General features: G+C 47.9%; 1 protein-coding gene across 14 annotated transcripts in view; it reads left to right on the top strand.

The window, feature by feature from the left end:
- Positions 1-18,576, top strand: part of MYO18B (myosin XVIIIB) — a 362,275-nt gene that overhangs the window by 170,809 nt on the left and 172,890 nt on the right. For all 14 annotated transcript variants that reach the window (XR_013390943.1, XR_013390944.1, XM_077920002.1 and 11 more), the window contains one exon: positions 12,792-12,965. Coding sequence is in view for 12 of the 14 variants with exons in the window: in XM_077920002.1 (XP_077776128.1) it covers positions 12,792-12,965 (174 nt within the window). In the remaining 2 variants the exon portion in view is untranslated. The remainder of the gene's footprint in view (positions 1-12,791; positions 12,966-18,576) is intronic.

The raw sequence follows: 18,576 nt of genomic DNA, 5'->3' as shown, positions 1-18,576 counted from the left end.
AAGAAGATTCCACCTAAACATTAGGAAGAACTTCCTGACAGTAAGAGCTGTTCGACAGTGGAATTTGCTGCCAAGGAGTGTGGTGGAGTCTCCTTCTTTGGAGGTCTTTAAGCAGAGGCTTGACAACCATATGTCAGGAGTGCTCTGATGGTGTTTCCTGCTTGGCAGGGGGTTGGACTCGATGGCCCTTGTGGTCTCTTCCAACTCTATGATTCTATGATCTCAAAGGACCGGCATTGTCCCACACAGGGGTGTGGGAGGGGTGTATAGGATGGTGCCAACCCTCCAGGTACTCTGCCCCTCTCCAGTCGTGAGTCCAAGGTTCCATAGGCAACAGAATTGCCTTAGGCGGAGTCCTTGTAGTTAGGGTTTTCGTGGCTCAGGGGTCATAAAAAGGCATTGGAAACCAAAGATCAAATTTTCGGAAGGGTGGTGTGAGTCTGTGTACACGTGTGTAGCCCCTCTGGCTTCGATTTCGGTCCAGTTCGGATTTCTAGAGATCTCTCCTAGGCTATAAAGTAGGTAAGTCCCATTGTTGCATCTCAGGCAGTAATACTGATGGTTGAGAGTGAGGACGGCTGACCCTATACGTTGGAGATTTTGGTCTCGTATAGAGTTCCCAGTACTAGTTATTGGTAAGTCTGGGTACTAATGAATGGTGCAACAGAGTCAGTGGCTCAGGGAGACAGAAGTCAAAGTCCCCCATTCAGTCAGGGTTGGATTTCCCCCCAGATTCGATACTGTAAAAGTCCAAGAAATGGTAGTTTGTTTGTAATCCAGTGCAGTGGCTCGACGCGAAAGCGGAGATCCTGGTCAGGGAGGAGAGGATAAAAGGGGTGGGGAATAATTCCATGTTCAGCAATGGGGTAGTAAACCGGATGAACGGAGGGCTGGGTTGGTGCTCGGAAACAAGGAGTTGAGCGATGAAGTGGTGAGCTGTCAGTTGAGCTGTCAAACGGAGCGTTGAAGGAAAGCGACTAAGCGATGAGCTGTCAGTGGAGCTGTCAGTTGAGCTGTCAAACGGAGCACTGAAGGAAAATGATGAAGCAATGAGCTGTCAGTGGAGCTGTCAGTTGAGCTGTCAGTTGAGCTGTCAAACACGTTTGAGGCGTAGTTTAATGGCGGTTGTGTCCGGGACAACTTCGGAGGTCCAGATGGGCTTGGAGGTGGTATCTGGTCCGGTCTGTTTATCTCGATCCTGACCCTGATCTGCTCCGGTCTGTTGGGCCCGATCCTGACCCCGATCTGGTCTGGTCTGTTGGGCCCGATCCTGACCCCGATCTGGTCTGGTCTGTTGGTCCTCGTCCTCATTGATGTAGGAGGTTGCGGCGGGAGGCGGGGCATCAAAGATGCAGTCCTCTCCCTGGCTCTCCTGCGCCTCCTGGGGTGGTGCTGTTGCCTTGCACCTAGTGTGATGTAGTCAGGCGTTCTTTTCTCCCACCTTCACAGCTGTAGGCGAGGTTAGAAGTACTTGGTACGGGCCCTCCCAGGCAGGTTGAAGGGGCAGCTTCTGGTACACTTTAACCAGGATCCAGTCCCCCGGGTGGAAGGAGTGTGCTGGGACATTGATTGGTAGATTCTGTCTACCAATCTGGCAGCATACTTGTGGAGATGTTGTAGCTGTTTTTGGAGCTGAATGACATAATTAGTAAGTTCTGCTTCCCCCACCTCAAGTTCCAAGAGGGGAAATAAAGTGTTATAAACAGGGGGGGTGGGTCTCCCAAACAGAAGTTCAAAGGGGGACAGTTTTAACGGTCCAGTGGGGGCACTCCGAATATTATGGAGAACTAGTGGGAGCTCATTTACCCATTTTAGTCCGGTGGTACTACAAAGTTTCCCTAGTTGTACCTTTACCTCTTGATTCATGCGCTCTACTTGTCCTGATGAGGCTGGGTGGTAGGGTGTATGGAGTTCCCACTTTGGAGCTCGGGCCACCTGTTGGACTACCTCCGCAGTAAAGTGGGTTCCCCTGTCACTGTCCAGTCGACGGGGTACTCCATACCAGGGAATGATATCTTGTAAAAGGGCCCTGGCGAGTACTGAAGCGGTTGCATTCTTGCAAGGGAATCCCTCCACCCAGGAGGAGAATTTGTCCACTATGATTAGGGCATGTTTGAACCCCTGACACTGGGGTAAGTCGATGAAATCCAGCTGTAAACTCTCAAAGGGAACAAAAGCCCAAGGCCCGGCTCCTGGGGCTCTTTTAGGCTCCCGTTTGGGGTTGAAGTTTTGGCATGTTACGCAATTCTTTGAGGCTGCTGTGGCTGCAGCCGCTATCCCTGGAGCATACCAGCACCTTTGGACATGGTCTATTAGTCTTCCCTTTCCCCAATGAGTCTGTTGGTGGAGGACCCTCACAAATTTTGGAGTCCAGGCTTTTGGCATGACGGTTCTGCCGTCTGGGAGGAGCCAGACACCATCCGTTTTGTTGGCGCCCATGGATTCCCACATTGTTTTTTCCTCTTCAGTGGCCGATTGGTACATTTGTTTGAAGTCAATGTCAGCAGGGAGTTGTATACCTTGGAACTCAGTCTCATCCTCTGGGGGATGTAGTGAGGCCATTTGGGCTGCCCTGTCAGCTTGCCTGTTACCTTTGGAGACTGAGTCCCTCCCCTTTGTATGTGCTTTGCAATGGACGACGGCTATTGCTTTGGGCATGTGGATGGCTGTTAGTAACCTTTCCACTAGGGCTGCGTGGGAGATCTGAGAACCAGCTGCGGTCAGGAAGCCCCTTCGGAGCCATATCTGGCCAGTTGTGTGTACTAGTTGTATGTACTAGTCTGAAGCAATATTTGCTGTCAGTGTAAATGGTTGTCCTTCTTCCTTCACTAAGCTCACAAGCCCTTATGAGGGCAATTAACTCTGCCATCTGGGCACTATATTGAGGGTTTATAGGGTTGGCTTCTAAGACTTTGAAGTCAGAGACTACGGCATATCCAGTCTTCCTTTCCCCGTTTATGACTTTGGAATTGCTGTCTGTGTAGAGTATTAGATCAGGGTTTTCTAGAGGGAGGTGGTCTAAATCTTCTCGGGGTTTCTCAGCTTGGCAGACTATCTTTGTACAATCCTGGTGCAGGGTGCCATCATCTGGGAGGGGTAGTAGGGCTGCTGGGTTTAGGGAGTTGACCCGTTTAATAGTGACATTGGATGGAGTTAACAGGAGGGCTTCATAATGGTTTAGACGTGGGTTCAAGAAGTGGTGGCAGCCCCTTAGAGTTAGAAGGGTTGAGACCGCGTGGGGAACATGGATTGTGATCTTATGTCCCAACACTGTCTCTTGAGCCTTTTGAAGGAGGAGTGCAGCGGCAGCAATGGCTCTCAAGCAACTCACTGCTCCCTTTGCAGTATTGAGTTGTAGACTGTAATATGCCACTGGCCTTTCTTGATCTTGGAAGGGCTGGGTAAGAACTCCTGAGGCCACCCCCATTTGTTCATGAATGAATAGGTTGAAAGGGATGCGATAGTCCGGGAGGCCCAAGGTGGGGGCAGATCGTAATTCCCTCTTAAGGTGTTCAAAGGTGTTATAGGCTTCCTCTCCCCAAACCAGTTCATCAGGATGATCTTGGCGGGTCATAGTGGACTGGGGTTTAGTTATTTCGCTGTAGCCGGCAATCCAAGCTCGGCAGAAGCCTGCCATACCAAGGAAGCCTGGCAATTGTCTCTTTGCTTTGGGGAGGGGAATTTTGGTGACTGCCTCTATTCTGTCAGTTGCTAGGCTTCGGGTGCCTATCCCCAGGATATGTCCGAGGTATTTTACTTCCTGCTTGCAGTATTGCAGCTTCTTAGGGGACACCTCGTGTCCTTTATATGCTAGCTCGAGAAGGAGGTGTTCTGTGTCTAATTTACACGCCTCCTCACTGGTAGAACATATTAAAATGTCACCTACATACAGCAGATAGGTAGACCAGGCAGATGTACATCCTGTAAATCCTGGTGTAATATTGCAGAAAATATAGCGGGCGATTCCTCATAACCCTGGGGTAGTCTGGTCCAGGTTAGTTGACTAGGTCCCCAGGTGAAGGCGAAGAGGAATTGACTCTCAGGGGCTAGAGGGATAATGAAGAATGCAGAGCATAGATCTGCAGCGCTGTACCATGTAGCTCCTGCCAGGGTTGCATTTAGAAGGGAATTTGGGTTGCCCACCACTGGGTGGTGTGGTATCACAAATTGGTTGACGAGTCTCAGGTCCTGAACAAAACGGTAACAAACTGGTGCCCCTTCCCCCAAAGGTTTTTTGATGGGGAGTACGGGGGTGTTACAGGGTGACGCGCAAGGAACCAGGATCCCCTTTTCAAGGAAATCCTCAATCATAGGCGTCAATCCTTCTATGGCTTCCTTTGGTAAAGGGTATTGTTTAGTGCAAGGGAAAGGAAGGTCTGTTCTGTAAGTAATCTTAACCAGGGTAGCCAATTTTAGAAGTCCTACTGAAGTGGACTCAGTACCCTATAGCCAAGGGGGCATTTCATTCTCTAGATCAGGAGGGAGGTCCGGAAATTGGCGTTCCAATTTAGCATCTTGCACTATTCCTTGGAAGGTGGGGACGGACTCTTCAGGCATGTATAGATATATGCCATCTCCCGAACACTTTATTGTGGCATTTAATTTGCAAAGTAAGTGTGCTGGTCCCGGGGGGAAGATTTACTGTTACCGTAGTCAAAGTTCAGTCCTGAGTCACTAGCCTGGAAATAGTCCACAAGGTGCGAGGCGAGGTCCGAAGCAGGGAGCCGGGCGGGGACAGGAACACTCGAAGATCAGAAGCAGGAAGCCGGGCGGGGAACAGGAACACTGGAGGAACAGGACTGGATGCTGGCCGAAACAGCTCTTCAATGATGACGTTGCTCCCGCAACCTGGGACCGGGCTGACTGGCCTTTATCTTCTCTGAGGCCAGGGGCAGTCCTGGCCCCCAGGAGCCCCGCCTCTCCTGGCCTTAAGGCGAGCACTCCTCCTGGGAGAAACCAGTTCCCTTCGCCTCTCTGCCCTAAGCCTCTGCAGTTCAGGAGAGGCTGAAGGGTTACTGGGCCCAGGGGGAGACTCACCTGCAGGCACTGAGTCCTCAACCACCTCTGGGGCCAGAATGGATTCACCTGGTGCCTGCTCCTGAGGATCCGGCACAGGTGCAGGCTCCTCAGAATCAAGGCCCTGCCCCAGTTCAGCCGGCCCTGGAGGTGGGGACTCCTGTGCCGGCTGGGATTCCTCCGGTTCACTCTCAGAATCGGAATCCCAGGCCATCACAGTAAGTCTCTGCCAAGGAGGTTTACTGGGCTGCTAGTTAAGAGTAAGGTGTGTTCCGCCAGCAAGGGACTGACCTTAGCTGGGTGGAAGAGCGGACAAGTGTGGGGTATCATGTCCAGCCCCATGACCTTTCTGGTCTCTGATCCAGGTTCCAGGTGGCTATTCGCTAAAGTTGAATACGTGGCTCCCGTATCTAGTAAACGTTCATAGGGATGCCCGTCGATTTCAATCGTGCAAATGGGGTCTTCTGGTGATAGCGCAAGGACGGGGCAGATGGCTTGGGTTTGGTCGGGATCCCCACTTAATTGTCAATAAGGCTCTTCATCTCACATCATTATGTCGCGAGGAGGAGGTGGGTATTCTGGTGGGTGCATGGGTGGAGCAGTAGCATTGGTCCGATGGGAGTTGGGTGGATTTAAGGTGGCCATTTGAGATCTCATGTTCTGTTGGGGCCAGTGATTCTGGGGTGGTGGGAGTGGAGGTGCTTGTGGACCATAGGATGCAGTAGGTTGGCCCCCATATCCCTGGCTTGTATTAGGACGGGTTGGGAAAGGGACATAGCTGTTATTTTTCTCTTAAGGAGACCTGAATTCCTGTCCTCCATAGGCTCCTGTGTTGAGGTATGGGCAGAACTTTTTTATGTGCCCTTCTTCTTGGCAATTATAGCACCCTCCTGTAGTGGGACCCCATGGTCTGAGTGCGCTAGGGGGTCCTCCTTCCTGGGACCCTCTTCCTCTCCCGGTGCCCCTACCCTGGTAGGGGTTGGGGTCCATGCTCAGGGCCAGCACATGTTCGCTCTCTTGTCTAGATTCTTTCCACTTTCTCTCATCCTGGGTGTTATAGACAGACTTGGCTATCGACAGAATCTCGCTTATACTTTTCCCTTCATAGCCAATTTGGAGGTTGAGAGCTTTTCTAATATCTGGGTTGGCTTGATCTTTGAAGAAGCCCTTTACAATGACTTCATGCTGGGAGTTCTCCGGGTCTATTCCTCCCCATGTTTTAATAGCGGATACAAGCCTGGTATAATAGTCCGAGGGATGTTCGTTTGGTCCTTATAGGATGGATTGGACTTTGGTCCAATTGACAATGCGCTGACCAGCAGCTTTTATTCCGCCTAATATGGCCTTTTGGAACAAATTTAAACACCAGATCCCGTCAGTGGTATTGTAGTCCCAAGTTGGCTCATTCCGTAAAACTTGGGTTGTGAGCGCTTCTGCCCCTGCGGGCCGGTTTGCCTGATAGTCTGGGAGCTCTAGCGCCTCTCCCGCTTTGGTTGGAATGTCTGCTTTCTCAGCTTCATTAAAGAGGGTGTTTAGAAGTACATGAACGTCTGGCCAGGTGGGTTTGTGGGTTGAGAAGATGGCACTAACTTGATGGTGGCACTTGTCTGGGTCATCTCTCAAGGAGGGCATTTGGTTCGACCATGTGACTAGGTCTGCAGTATAAAAGGGTTGGTGTATGTATACCATCTGGGGGGGGGGTGTCCATTGGGCTCTAGAGGTGGGATCGGTAGAGCCCTTAAAGGCATCTGAACCGCTGCTTGGCTAGAGGTTCCCAGTGGCTCTACTGGTTCTTCTAATTGAATGAGGTTCTCTGGCACGGTGCCTTTTTTCGCCTTGGCTTGCTGGCGAGTGAGTATTTGGCTAGTGCTGCCCCCCGCTCCCCCCCCCCCTTGATTCCATGTCTGTATCTGAGTCATTATTTGGGGCAGATGGTGTTACCCCTTGGTAATAGAAGGGAATCAGGGCTCGTTTGATAGAATCATCTGTGGGGTGTCCCTCGTAGGGGGAGCAAGGGCTGTTTCCCGGGCTTTAGCAGGGGCAGCTGCAAAGAGGGGGCTCCATGAGGAGCCCAAAGTAATCCCCTAACAGCCTTGAAGGCGGTTAGGTATTCTAGCTGACGGGGCTTCTCTTCCATCAAGTGCTTTCTTAGATTGTTTAAACGGTCTTTGTTAAAAGAACCCCCCAGCGGCCAGCGCAACTCAGGTTTCATGGAGGCTGTACCAGCGAACCAGGATTCTCTGCAGAGGTCCTCCAACTTCTGTCTGGACAATACTTTATGGCCTGGTATTGACTTCCAGTAGGTTAAGACAAATTCAAGGAGAGGAGACAGGGTCCCTCTGGGACTGGGATGGCTTCCGTGAAGCCGTCCTCCCAGAGGAAGCCTGCTCATTTTTGGAAGCCTGGGTACCCATTTTCTTAGTTCACGCGTGTCTGGGATAAAGAGGGGAGAAAGAAAAGGGGGTTGGTAAGGATTTCAGGTAACCTATACAGGGGTTTCTCTGATTCTTCTATCTTCCGTTGCCTAACAATTTAGTGGTTTGTTTGTTTTTTGAGCCCTAGCTATCTGGTTTCCTCCCCAGACCCTCGGCACTCGTCCTTTCCTTTTTCTTATTCCTCACTCTGCCAAATGTTTCCTCACTCTGCCAAATCCTGTTTCCTCAGTCTGCCAAATCCTGCCCAGTTCCTCCTAGGCTATCCCTCCTGGCAACCTCCTACCTATCGTCACAAACTTGAGGAAAAGGGATTTTATGCAGTGTGGTGCCAGCTCAGGCGACCCCTGGATAGAGTTTTTGAACCGGAATATCCCCCTTGCTTTCAGAAGCGGGCTCACGCACGATACACGTGTTATATGGCACGACTGGTGCGGCTGCGGTAAGGATAGAAAGATAGTCCCTTCCAGCCCCCTGGGCGGCTGGCTGGAAGATCGGGAAAAGAGCTCCAACCCCTTGCTTTCAATGAGATGCCCGTTGCGGTGAGGTGGGTGTTTAAGCCGGTCCTCTCCGTCTTACTTCTGGGCTCTCGATTGGTGCGGCTGGCTGGAGTGTTTAAGACAAAGAGATAGAGCTCAGAACCCCCGTTTTGGGTCAAGCAGTGGTCCTCTGTCTCTCTCACTAACCGGACCAAGAGGAAGGTAAGAAAGAACGATAGATAAGAGGGCAGAGAATTAAGTTGCCAGGAGATTACCACCCCCCCCCTTCCCACCAGCGCACTGGATTTTAACTTATACTCACGTGCCTTCAGCTGTGATCCCGGGATCGTTGAATAAGCTGGCCGGATCTCTCTTTGCTCCCCGGCTGAACCCCTTGAGGCTGGTCGATTACCGCCCTGAAGATGGCCAGGGGTCCAGAGGGATCTTCCCAGGCAAAACGGCCCGGTGCCGGCTGAAGACTTCGGGGCTCCCGGTCAGCAACACGGGAGAACCGCAGCCCCACATTGGGCGCCAAACTGTTACGGAAAATCTAGGTGCGAGGCTGCTCTGCCACCTAGCTCGTCGGACTGAGTCTGCGGGTCCCTGCGGAACAAAAGGAGCGCAGCCAGAGACCGGAGCAATTTAGAGAAGATCCATGTTTATTGCGCAACAGGTTCAAGGTAAGATTGATGGGGTGTCAAGAACTTTTAAAACTTCCCACCATTACCCCAGATACAGTTCAAAAGCATCATCACTACATCATTGCTACATCATGATTACATCAGGAAAGGGGTGGGTTATACAGGATTAACATATGGGCAAAGGAGGGGGGAAACATGCAGAGCGGAGCATGTATTGAAAGGCACATTTTATGTACCGATGATTAGAGAACAATAGGGTCTTAGTTTATATAGTCTAGGGGCGCAGGGAGAAAAGGGGCACTTTTATTTCGGGGCTTGAGTTTTGTGCGGTGCTTGGTGCGACACAATGGAGGGGTTGGAGGGTCTCTGCAGGGCAGAGTGCCCTCAAGGTCATCGCCTCGAACCCTCCACAGGCTTTATGGGAATGGGAATGATTACAAACATGACCCCCCCTTTCTGCTCCGTAACAGTTGATCAAAGAGTTCACAATGATGTGTGAACAACTGACCTGTCACTGGCCAGTTTAAAGGACCCTAAGAAGGGAGAGTTGAGTGGTGGTAGTGACTTGTGGTTGAGCATCCATGGCTGGTACTTAGAAGGCAGCCTGAGCAGGCACCCTGGTCCCCTGGGCACAGGCTCCTTGACCATGCATTTCTATTTCAATGATCATGGATTTTTAAAATCTGCATCTTTACTAGTGATGGAAAGATGCGCTACTTTTTCCAAACTTAAATTCAGTCTTCCACATTTCCACAGCAATTTGTGATTTTCTTTTTGGAAAATTCTTTTTGAAAAATTCATCAGAATGTTCACATTAATGTTTCCCAATAAACACATTCTTGTATGCAGTTTTGACTAATACTATACAGTTTTGCAAGCAATTTTCCCAAACACAAGGCACATTTGTGTATTACTTTCACAAATATATTCATTTTTATACACATTTCCCCCCTAATATTTGCATTTTTGTTGTTGTAAATGTTGGTTGGCTGGAGAACTGCACCACAAAGTTTGGATAGGTGTAAATTTTGGTTGCCTTGAAATGTGAGCTGAACTGACTTTCTCCTTCATCTATACATATAAATTAGCACATGAAAATTGTTTGCAATTCTGTGTCCTCTTTTTTTGCGGGTGTGTGTGTGTGTAAATAACCACCCTAATGAAGAAAAAAAGGGGTACAGAAGTCAACATGAGGAACGTGCCCCTCTAGGCGCAAGATCCTTAGGTTGAAGGCTAAATCCCTGTTTATGCAACCAAATAGGAGGCCAGTTCCGTGTTCATGCAGGTGGAGATGGGGACCTAGGGAGAAGCTTTAACGTGGAAGTGCATGGAAGCCTCTGCGTGGATCAGGGCCTGGCTTCAGCTCCTCTATAAGCTCCTCTATAAGCTCCCTGGTCTGACTGGCTTCATTGCTGGAGCAACACCACCCGTTTAGCTCCATGCTCCAGCCTACTAGGACAGTAGCTGTCATTAAGAGCCCAGTGGTTTGAACATTTTCCAGTAAGGACTGTTGGAGTCAAGGAGCCTGCTGCTCCTGCTTGCATTGTTTGCCATCCCCACCTACCCTGCACCCTTGCCAAACTCCCCACCCCGCTTGCCAACCCCCAATTTGCACTTCACCCAATGCCCCCATCCATGAAGCATGGTTTCACCCCTGCCCCCATCTCCTCATGCCTCCTTTAATGCCCCATATCAGTGTTGGAATATTCTAGAAAGAATAGAAAGAACTTGGTCTTAAACAGGTTGCTAGGCAATAGAAAAATCTACCCAGCAACAGGAGCCTTTATAAAGGGCATGTGATCAATAAGCGTCAGAGTGTCAAGTGTCAGTATGTAAATGAACATGAGTCAGCATTAGGTCTCTGGCTGGATGGCTGGAAGAGGAAAGGATTACGTATGTTATTTTATATTTGTATTTGACCAGTGTAATTTGTTGTAAATAATAAAGATACTCAATTAAAACAAAACTCTGTTGCAAGTCTATTAAAAGAAGAAAACCCAAGAGTAGATGCTGCACACACATCAACAATCCCCACAGCTCCTTCAAGTCCCCCATATGTTCACAGTTCCTCTCTCTCTTTCCCTGCATTGTTCAAAAGTCTGCTGTTGTTTAAAAATTGCCTTCTTTTTAGCTCCCCTGCCCTGAGTTCATGCAAATCCAGGACTGTGATGCAAATCCTTCCACAGATGAAAGACTTAGGTTTTTATGCATAAAGGAGGACATACTTAAACTATCATGGTTCTCCCCCTCCAAAAAAAGAATGAAAGGAATCTGAGGAATTGTGGTTTGGAATTGTAGGGTTTGAGGTTTTTGTTTTGCCTTGTTTAGCTAGAGATTGCTAGACCTGAGAAAAGGGGATTGACCATTTCAGACAGTTTGTCGGGTCAGCATGTGGGTGGCTCTTTCCCTTCTTGTCTTTTTTTCATCATGTCATAAGACTTAACCCAGTGAGAGACCTTGCTCCTTGCTCCATTGCCTTTCTATCCAGCTTCCAAGTTGCATATGTAGGACCTGGTTTCCTGCCAGCTTGTGGGTTCTGCAACTTATCAGTCTGAAGCTTTGCAGACTGGCTCATTCTGCAATTTGACTCTCTATTGATCCTTTTTGGGAAACATGAAGTTGAAGTGATTATCCCAGGGGATAAACGATTTCCTTGGAAATAAATTCACCCAGTTGGTTTTGCAGGAGGCCTTCCGGGCAGTCCCACAAAGAGTCTTTCCAAAGGGGAGAGCAGTGGGCAGAGCTGGAGGCAGGGGAGTGGGCTCTTATTTTGTAGGTGCCCTTTCAAAGCCACCAGCAAATGCTGTGCTGCATTTCAGCTCATGGAAATATGACTCCTGCAGGGCAAAATCGAAGGCAGCGCTCAGAGGTGAAATGAAATCTAATTGCTACCATCAGTTTAATTCTGCTCTCTGTCTCATTTATGAATGGCTGCCATCAAATTGCAGCTAATTACCGCCAGCACTTTGTACGTGAACAGCCATTCATTTTCAGACCTGATTCGTTTCCTTCTCTCCCCCTCTCTTTAAAAAAAGTCTGCCTCATGAACTTGCTTTGGTTTTCTTTTCCTCTGGCTACCGTGCTCTATTTCTTTGGCCACTCTTAACGGAAACACAGCCCACCCAGGATACATCAACACTACAAACTTGATCGCCTTAGCCACATAGGCCCATGTGCAGAACTGGCCTTGTTACAGGGGACACTTAAAACATGTACAGTGGTACCTCGGTTTAAGAACAGCCCTGTTTACGAACTATTTGTTTTACAAACTCCACAAAACCAGAAGTAGTGTCTCAGTTTGCGAACTTTACCTTGGTCCAAGAACGGAATCTGAACAGTAGAAGGGCCCCGGGCGGCGGAAGGCCTCATTAGGGAAAGCGTCCCTTGGTTCAAGAACGGTTTCAGTTTAAGAACGGACTTCCAGAATGGATTAAGTTTGTAAACTGAGGTACCACTGTACCGCTGTGAGTAATCGATTTCTTAGTGTGGCAGCACCCACCCTAGGGAACTCCCTGCCTCTTGACACCAGGCAGGCATCTTCACTGTGCTCTTCAGCACCTGCTAAAAGCAGTTTTGTTTCAACAAGCTTACATGGATATGTAGAATGCTGACATGTGTTTTTAATCTGTTGTTGGTTTATATTTGATCTTAAATATGATTTGAATGTTTTCAATAGCTGTTCTTAACTGTTATTGATTTTGCTGTTTTATTCTTTTTGCAAACCACTCAGACATTTTTTCTTCTTACAATTGGGTGGTGTATATATAAATGATATGAAATAAATAGAATCATAGAATTGTAGAGTTGGAAGGGACCCCGAGGGTCATCCAGTCCAACCCCCAGCAATGCAGGAATCTCAGCTAAAGCATCCATGGCAGATGGCCATCATCCAACATCATGAACAACTCTCACTGTCAGAAAGTTCTTCCTGATTTTAGTCGGAATCTCCTTTCTTGAAACCTGAAGCCATTGTTTTGAGTCTTACCCTCAGGAGCAGTAAAAAACAAGCTTGTTCCCTTCTTCCATGTGACACCCTTGAGATATTTGAAGATGGCTATCATATGTGAATTATATCAATATCATATTGTAAATTACAAATAAATAATTTGTCATTCACAAATCACAGAATTCACAAATTTAAGCATTAAAAGTGAGCCAGAAGGAGTCATCATGGAAAACAAAGGCTTCCTGAGCATAAACCCCTTCCTCTCCTTTCTGTTCAGTTGGCAGGAAGCAGTTCATGCAGTTTGAGTGGGCCAACAAGGCAGCGGAAGTCCTTGGCTGCGATTTTGAGGAGCTCACAACAGCCGTGTTCAAGCACCACCTCCAGAGGATTATTGAGCAGGTCACGTCTGGAGCCGGAGGACAGCTCAGCCAGGACCAAGGCTGGTCGGATGGTAAGGGCCTTTCCTCATGCAAAGTTAGCAGGGGAAAGAGAGGCTCCGTTTTGACAATTCCCCTCCCTCCATCAACCTTGGGTTGAATATGCATGTTTGAATCCATCTTGGGAACAACTCAAACAGGTACAGATAGAACCCCTACCCTCGGCCCATCTAGTGCAGCATCCTGTTTTCACAGTGGCCAGTCCACAAGCAGGACATGAGTGCAGTAGCAGCACTCTCCCTGCTCATGATTCCCATACTGGAAGCAACGCGCTATCTCCGTGGCTAGGTGTTGATGGTAAACTTATTTTCCATGAACTTGTCTAAACCACTTTCAAAGCTACCCAAGTTGGTGGCATCACTGTATCTTGTGGCAGTGAATCCCAAGGGTTAGCTATGTGCTCTGTAAAGAAGTGTTTCTGTTCTGAATCTCCCACCATTTAGCTTCACTGGATGACCCCTTTGGGTTCTGCTATTCAGAGAGAACAAGAAAAACTTTTTTTCTCCACCCTTTCTGCACAAGACATTGTTTGATACTCCCTGGGTTTTAGTTTTATGAGAGAGAAAAGCTTCTCTTTCACTGCACCATGCATAACATTATTAACCTCTGACCTGTACCCTCTTGCTCTCCTTTTCTTTAGAATAAAAATACCCAGTTGGTGTACCCTTTCTTTATAAGAGAGTTTATCATTTTGCTTGCCCTTTTCTGAACCTTTTTCAACTTTGCAATGTCCTTTTTGAGGTGAGGCAGCCAGAGTTGCACACAATATTTCAAGTGTGTTCACACCATAGATTTCATAGAATCATAGAATCATAGAGTTGGAAGAGACCACAAGGGCCATCGAGTCCAACCCCCTGCCAAGCAGGAAACACCATCAGAGCACTCCTGACATATGGTTGTCAAGCCTCTGCTTAAAGACCTCCAAAGAAGGAGATTCCACCACACTCCTTGGCAGCAAATTCCACTGTCGAACAGCTCTTACTGTCAGGAAGTTCTTCCTAATGTTTAGGTGGAATCTTCTTTCTTGTAGTTTGGATCCATTGCTCCGTGTCCGCTTCTCTGGAGCAGAGGAAACAACCTTTCTCCCTCCTCTAGATGACATCCTTTTATATATTTGAACATGGCTATCATATCACCCCTTAACCTCCTCTTCTCCAGGCTAAACATGCCCAGCTCCCTTAGCCGTTCCTCATAAGGCATCGTTTCCAGGCCTTTGACCATTTTGGTTGCCCTCCTCTGGACACGTTCCAGTTTGTCAGTGTCCTTCTTGAACTGTGGTGCCCAGAACTGGACACAGTACTCCAGGTGAGGTCTGACCAGAGCAGAATACAGTGGCACTATTACTTCCCTTGATCTAGATGCTATACTCCTATTGATGCAGCCCAGAATTGCATTGGCTGTTTTAGCTGCCGCATCACACTGTTGGCTCATGTCAAGTTTGTGGTCAACCAAGACTCCTAGATCCTTTTCACATGTACTGCTCTCAAGCCAGGTGTCACCCATCTTGTATTTGTGCCTCTCATTTTTTTTGCCCAAGTGCAATACTTTACATTTCTCCCCGTTAAAATTCATCTTGTTTGTTTTGGCCCAGTTCTCTAATCTGTCAAGGTCGTTTTGAAGTGTGATCCTGTCCTCTGGGGTGTTAGCCACCCCTCCCAGTTTGGTGTCATCTGCAAATTTGATCAGGATGCCCTTGAGTCCATCATCCAAGTCGTTGATAAAGATGTTGAATAAGACCGGGCCCAAGACAGAACCCTGTGGCACCCCACTAGTCACTCTTCTCCAGGATGAAGAGGAACCATTGATGAGCACCCTTTGGGTTCGGTCAGTCAGCCAGTTACAAATCCACTGAGTGGTAGCATAGTCAAGTCCACATTTTACCAGCTTCTTTACAAGAATATCATGGGGCACCTTGTCAAATGCCTTGCTGAAATCAAGGTAGGCTACATCCACTGCGTTCCCTTCATCTACCAGGGTTGTAATTCTGTCAAAAAACGAGATCAGGTTAGTCTGACATGACTTATTTTTCAGAAATCCATGCTGACTATTGGTGATCACAGCATTCCTTTCTAGGTGCTCACAGACTGTTTGCTTAATGATCTGCTCCAGAATCTTCCCTGGTATTGATGTCAGACTGACTGGGCGGTAATTATTTGGGTCCTCTCTTTTCCCCTTTTTGAAAATAGGTACAACATTTGCCCTCCTCCAGTCTGCCGGGACTTCGCCTGTTCTCCAGGAATTCTCAAAGATGACTGCCAGTGGTTCTGAGATCACATCTGCCAGTTCTTTTAATACTCTTGGATGCAGTTCATCTGGCCCTGGAGACTTGAATACATCTAGACTAGCCAAGCATTCTTGTACTATCTCCTTAGTTATTCTGGGCTGTGTTTCCTCTGCTGAATCATTTGCTCCAAATTCTTCAGGTCGGGCATTGTTTTCTTTATCGGAGAAGACTGAGGCAAAGAAGGCATTGAGGAGTTCAGCCCTTTCTGTGTCCCCTGTTTGCATTTCACCATCTTCTCCTCTGAGTGACCCCACTGTTTCTTTGTTCTTCCTTTTGCTATAACAGCATTATAGTAAAAGCAGTTTTGCCCTTAATCCCTTTGCATAGCATGGAATTCACCTTGTAACAGGGACCTGTGAAGCTGCCCTGCTCACCCGACCTCAGTATTGTCAGTGTAGTAAACAGAAAGAGGCAGCTGAGGCTCACAGAGGCCATTCTCAGCTCTACTGCCAAAAAGGTCCTCCTTAGAGATTCCAAGCCCTGGACCACGAGCAGATTCCCCACACTGAAGTCTAAGGAAGGGCTATGGCTCAGGGACAGAGGACTTGCTTAGCACATGAAAGGTGCTAGGGTCAATCCCTGCCAGCTTCACCAGATAGGATTGGGAAATACCTCTGTGCCTGGTGAGCCAATGATCTGGCTCAGTACAGGCAGCTTCCTGTGTTCCTATGGAGAATGATGGCCCACCAAATCCAATGCAGTCTGCTTTGGTTGACAGCAGTGCTGTTTTTTTCCGAAAAAGAGGTGCCAGAACTCAACATGAATGTCTCCCTTGTTCTCTTATAATGGCAATGGCACCCACCGGAGAGGTGCCGGAATTAAGTTCTGGCCGAAAAAAAGCCCTGGTTGACAGTAGCTGTCCTATGCCTGAGCTTAGGCCTGCTGACCAAGCACATTTCTTACCTGGAAGTTGCACCTGAGACCTTCTGTATGCAAAGCCAAGTGCTCTTTCACTGAGGTCTGGGTTCTTTCTGCGTATCACTTCTCTCTCTGCCTCTCTGTCACACACCTTATTGTTCTGCCTCTCTTAATTGTGGCACTCATGCAATGATTAGGTAAGTGTGGACACATTTGCAGGTAGTGATGCAGGAGGAGAGGAAGTGCTCACAACCCCGTATCCAAGGACCACTCCCCCCTCCCTACTAACTAGCACTCTGTGGGCCACAGCATGCAAAGCCACCTTGTCAGAGGCAAATTGCCTTCAAATTTTTGACTACAACAGGGGCAATCAGAGGTAACATATATATTTTTTTGCACTTGAACACAAAACAATGAGATTGGTTATTTAAAAATAAAACCCTTTTGATTTTCAGCCCTTTAAAAAAAAGGTAGCTAAGCGCATCTGGCTTTCCAAACAGCTCTTTGAATTGTAAATCTGCCAGGTATTTGAAAGCAGGAAAAGCGGGTTGGAGAAGGAAGGCGTAACCAAGATATTAGCTGCCTACTGAGATCTGGGACAGGCAACAAGCTGTTTGCGGCCAGCTTTCTTGCTGTTTTTTGCCTTGACAACGCCCCCTCCCCTCTGCTTTTCTGCAACTCTTTTCATCTACTGCCTCCCGCCCCCCCCCCCCCTGCTACCTGCTTTTGTGCACTAAGTAACAACCAGTGTTTATTCGTGGCTGAAATTTGCTAAGGAATGGACCTGAAAACAATTTAGAAAAGATGCCAGCTGTAGTTGGTTTCCTTAGCAACGGGCTCAGGTTCCAAGCATGTAAAACCCTCAAAGAGGCACCTGCTTCCCTTTCTTCCTTCCTTAAACTCTCCTCCAATCAGTATTTCAAAGTCCCCTACCCCAATTCAGGTTTTTTGCACCAGGAAAAGATCTGCCCTCCCAAGAGGAACAGGAGCGACAGAGCCGCTCCTGGTGCTGAACCCTGTAGCTGTTGGCAACATTTAAGATCTCTCAGTGCATCTAACTAACATTCAGATCAGTTTGGAAAAGGGACAACTGCAAAAGGACATGACAGAAGTTTATAAAATTATGCACAGGATGGAAAATGGAATATATGTATTTATAGAGTGAGCAATTTTTATCCTTCTCCCATTATACTAGAATGGGGAAGGAGGTAGTCACCAAATTAAATGGATTCAGAATGGAGGAAAGTCATTCTGCACACAGATAATGTTTGAAACTGTTTTTCCAAATGCAAACAAGTTTTTGTTCTTAATGGATCTTTGATAAACAAACAACTTAGTGGAAGAAGACTGAACTTTATTGAACAAAATAGGCTTCTATACCCACATACAACAGTGCAAAACCTCCCCAAACAGACACAGTCAATGAACCCCCTTCTCATTTAACACACACACACACACACACACACACACACACACACACACACTCAATCCCCAACAAACATTTACCCAAGCAACCAACACATAGTACCAGACCACTAACCCAAATCCCTCCTTAGGCCTAAGAAACAACAGCAGAGTGGCTCTTCTGTCTGGTTTGCAATGCAGCAACCCTGACCCACATCCAGGCACACTGCATTTAGGTTCAAGCCCTGTTATTTATACCCAGCCCAGATAGGCAAGGCTTAATGCCTCAACTGCCTCCACCTATACTGATTAGTGTCATGTCTACATCCTCCCAGTCCCATGATCTGGGTAATCAAGCCCCAACTGGGCCCTCTTTAAGGGTAGAAGTGCTCCTGCAAGGACTTAAAGCGGCCTTAAATGAAGGGTTAATTGTGCAAGGCCACCAAGCCTCCTCATCCATCTTCCGTGTTTCCACTACAGGAACTCAGTGCCACAAGATGGATATGGACTTACATGGCTTTAAAACAAGCTGGGGGAGGTATGGGCCAATGGCAGTGGGCTGGGCTATTCCCTTCAAGCCTCTACCTGTCCATCATGATTTGGATTTTTAATTTTGATAGTTTGTGTCCCATGCTGATTCCCTGTTGAAAAGTTCCAACGTGATGCTGGTGGTTTGGGTGCAGGTTGTATTGGAGACTGTGTGCCCCTCTCCTTGTTAGAATACATCATGCATCTGATGGAGTAGCCTCCTGCATTACAGGGAGGAGTTGGACTAGTCCCTTCCAACGCTACAGTTCTATGATTCCTGCCCTCCAGACATTTTGGATGACAGCTGCCATCAGTCGCAACATCAGACAGCCCTGCTGGCTGGTGTCCACAGGAGCTGTCACTCAAACATTTGGAGGGCACCAGGTTGGTGAAGACTGGCTTATGCCATAACAAATGGTTAGTTTTCTTCAGGTGCAACAAACCTTTTACTGTTTTTTTCCTGCAACAGACAGACACAGCAGTTGCCCTGGTTGGAAATTGCTTCTGGTTTGATTGCAAAGCTCTGAACTAACAGCATGTGGGGAGGACTG

This window comes from Podarcis muralis, chromosome 16 (assembly GCF_964188315.1).
Source record: "Podarcis muralis chromosome 16, rPodMur119.hap1.1, whole genome shotgun sequence".
Classification (NCBI taxonomy): domain Eukaryota; kingdom Metazoa; phylum Chordata; class Lepidosauria; order Squamata; family Lacertidae; genus Podarcis; species Podarcis muralis.
This window is presented reverse-complemented; position numbering and strand designations above follow the sequence as displayed.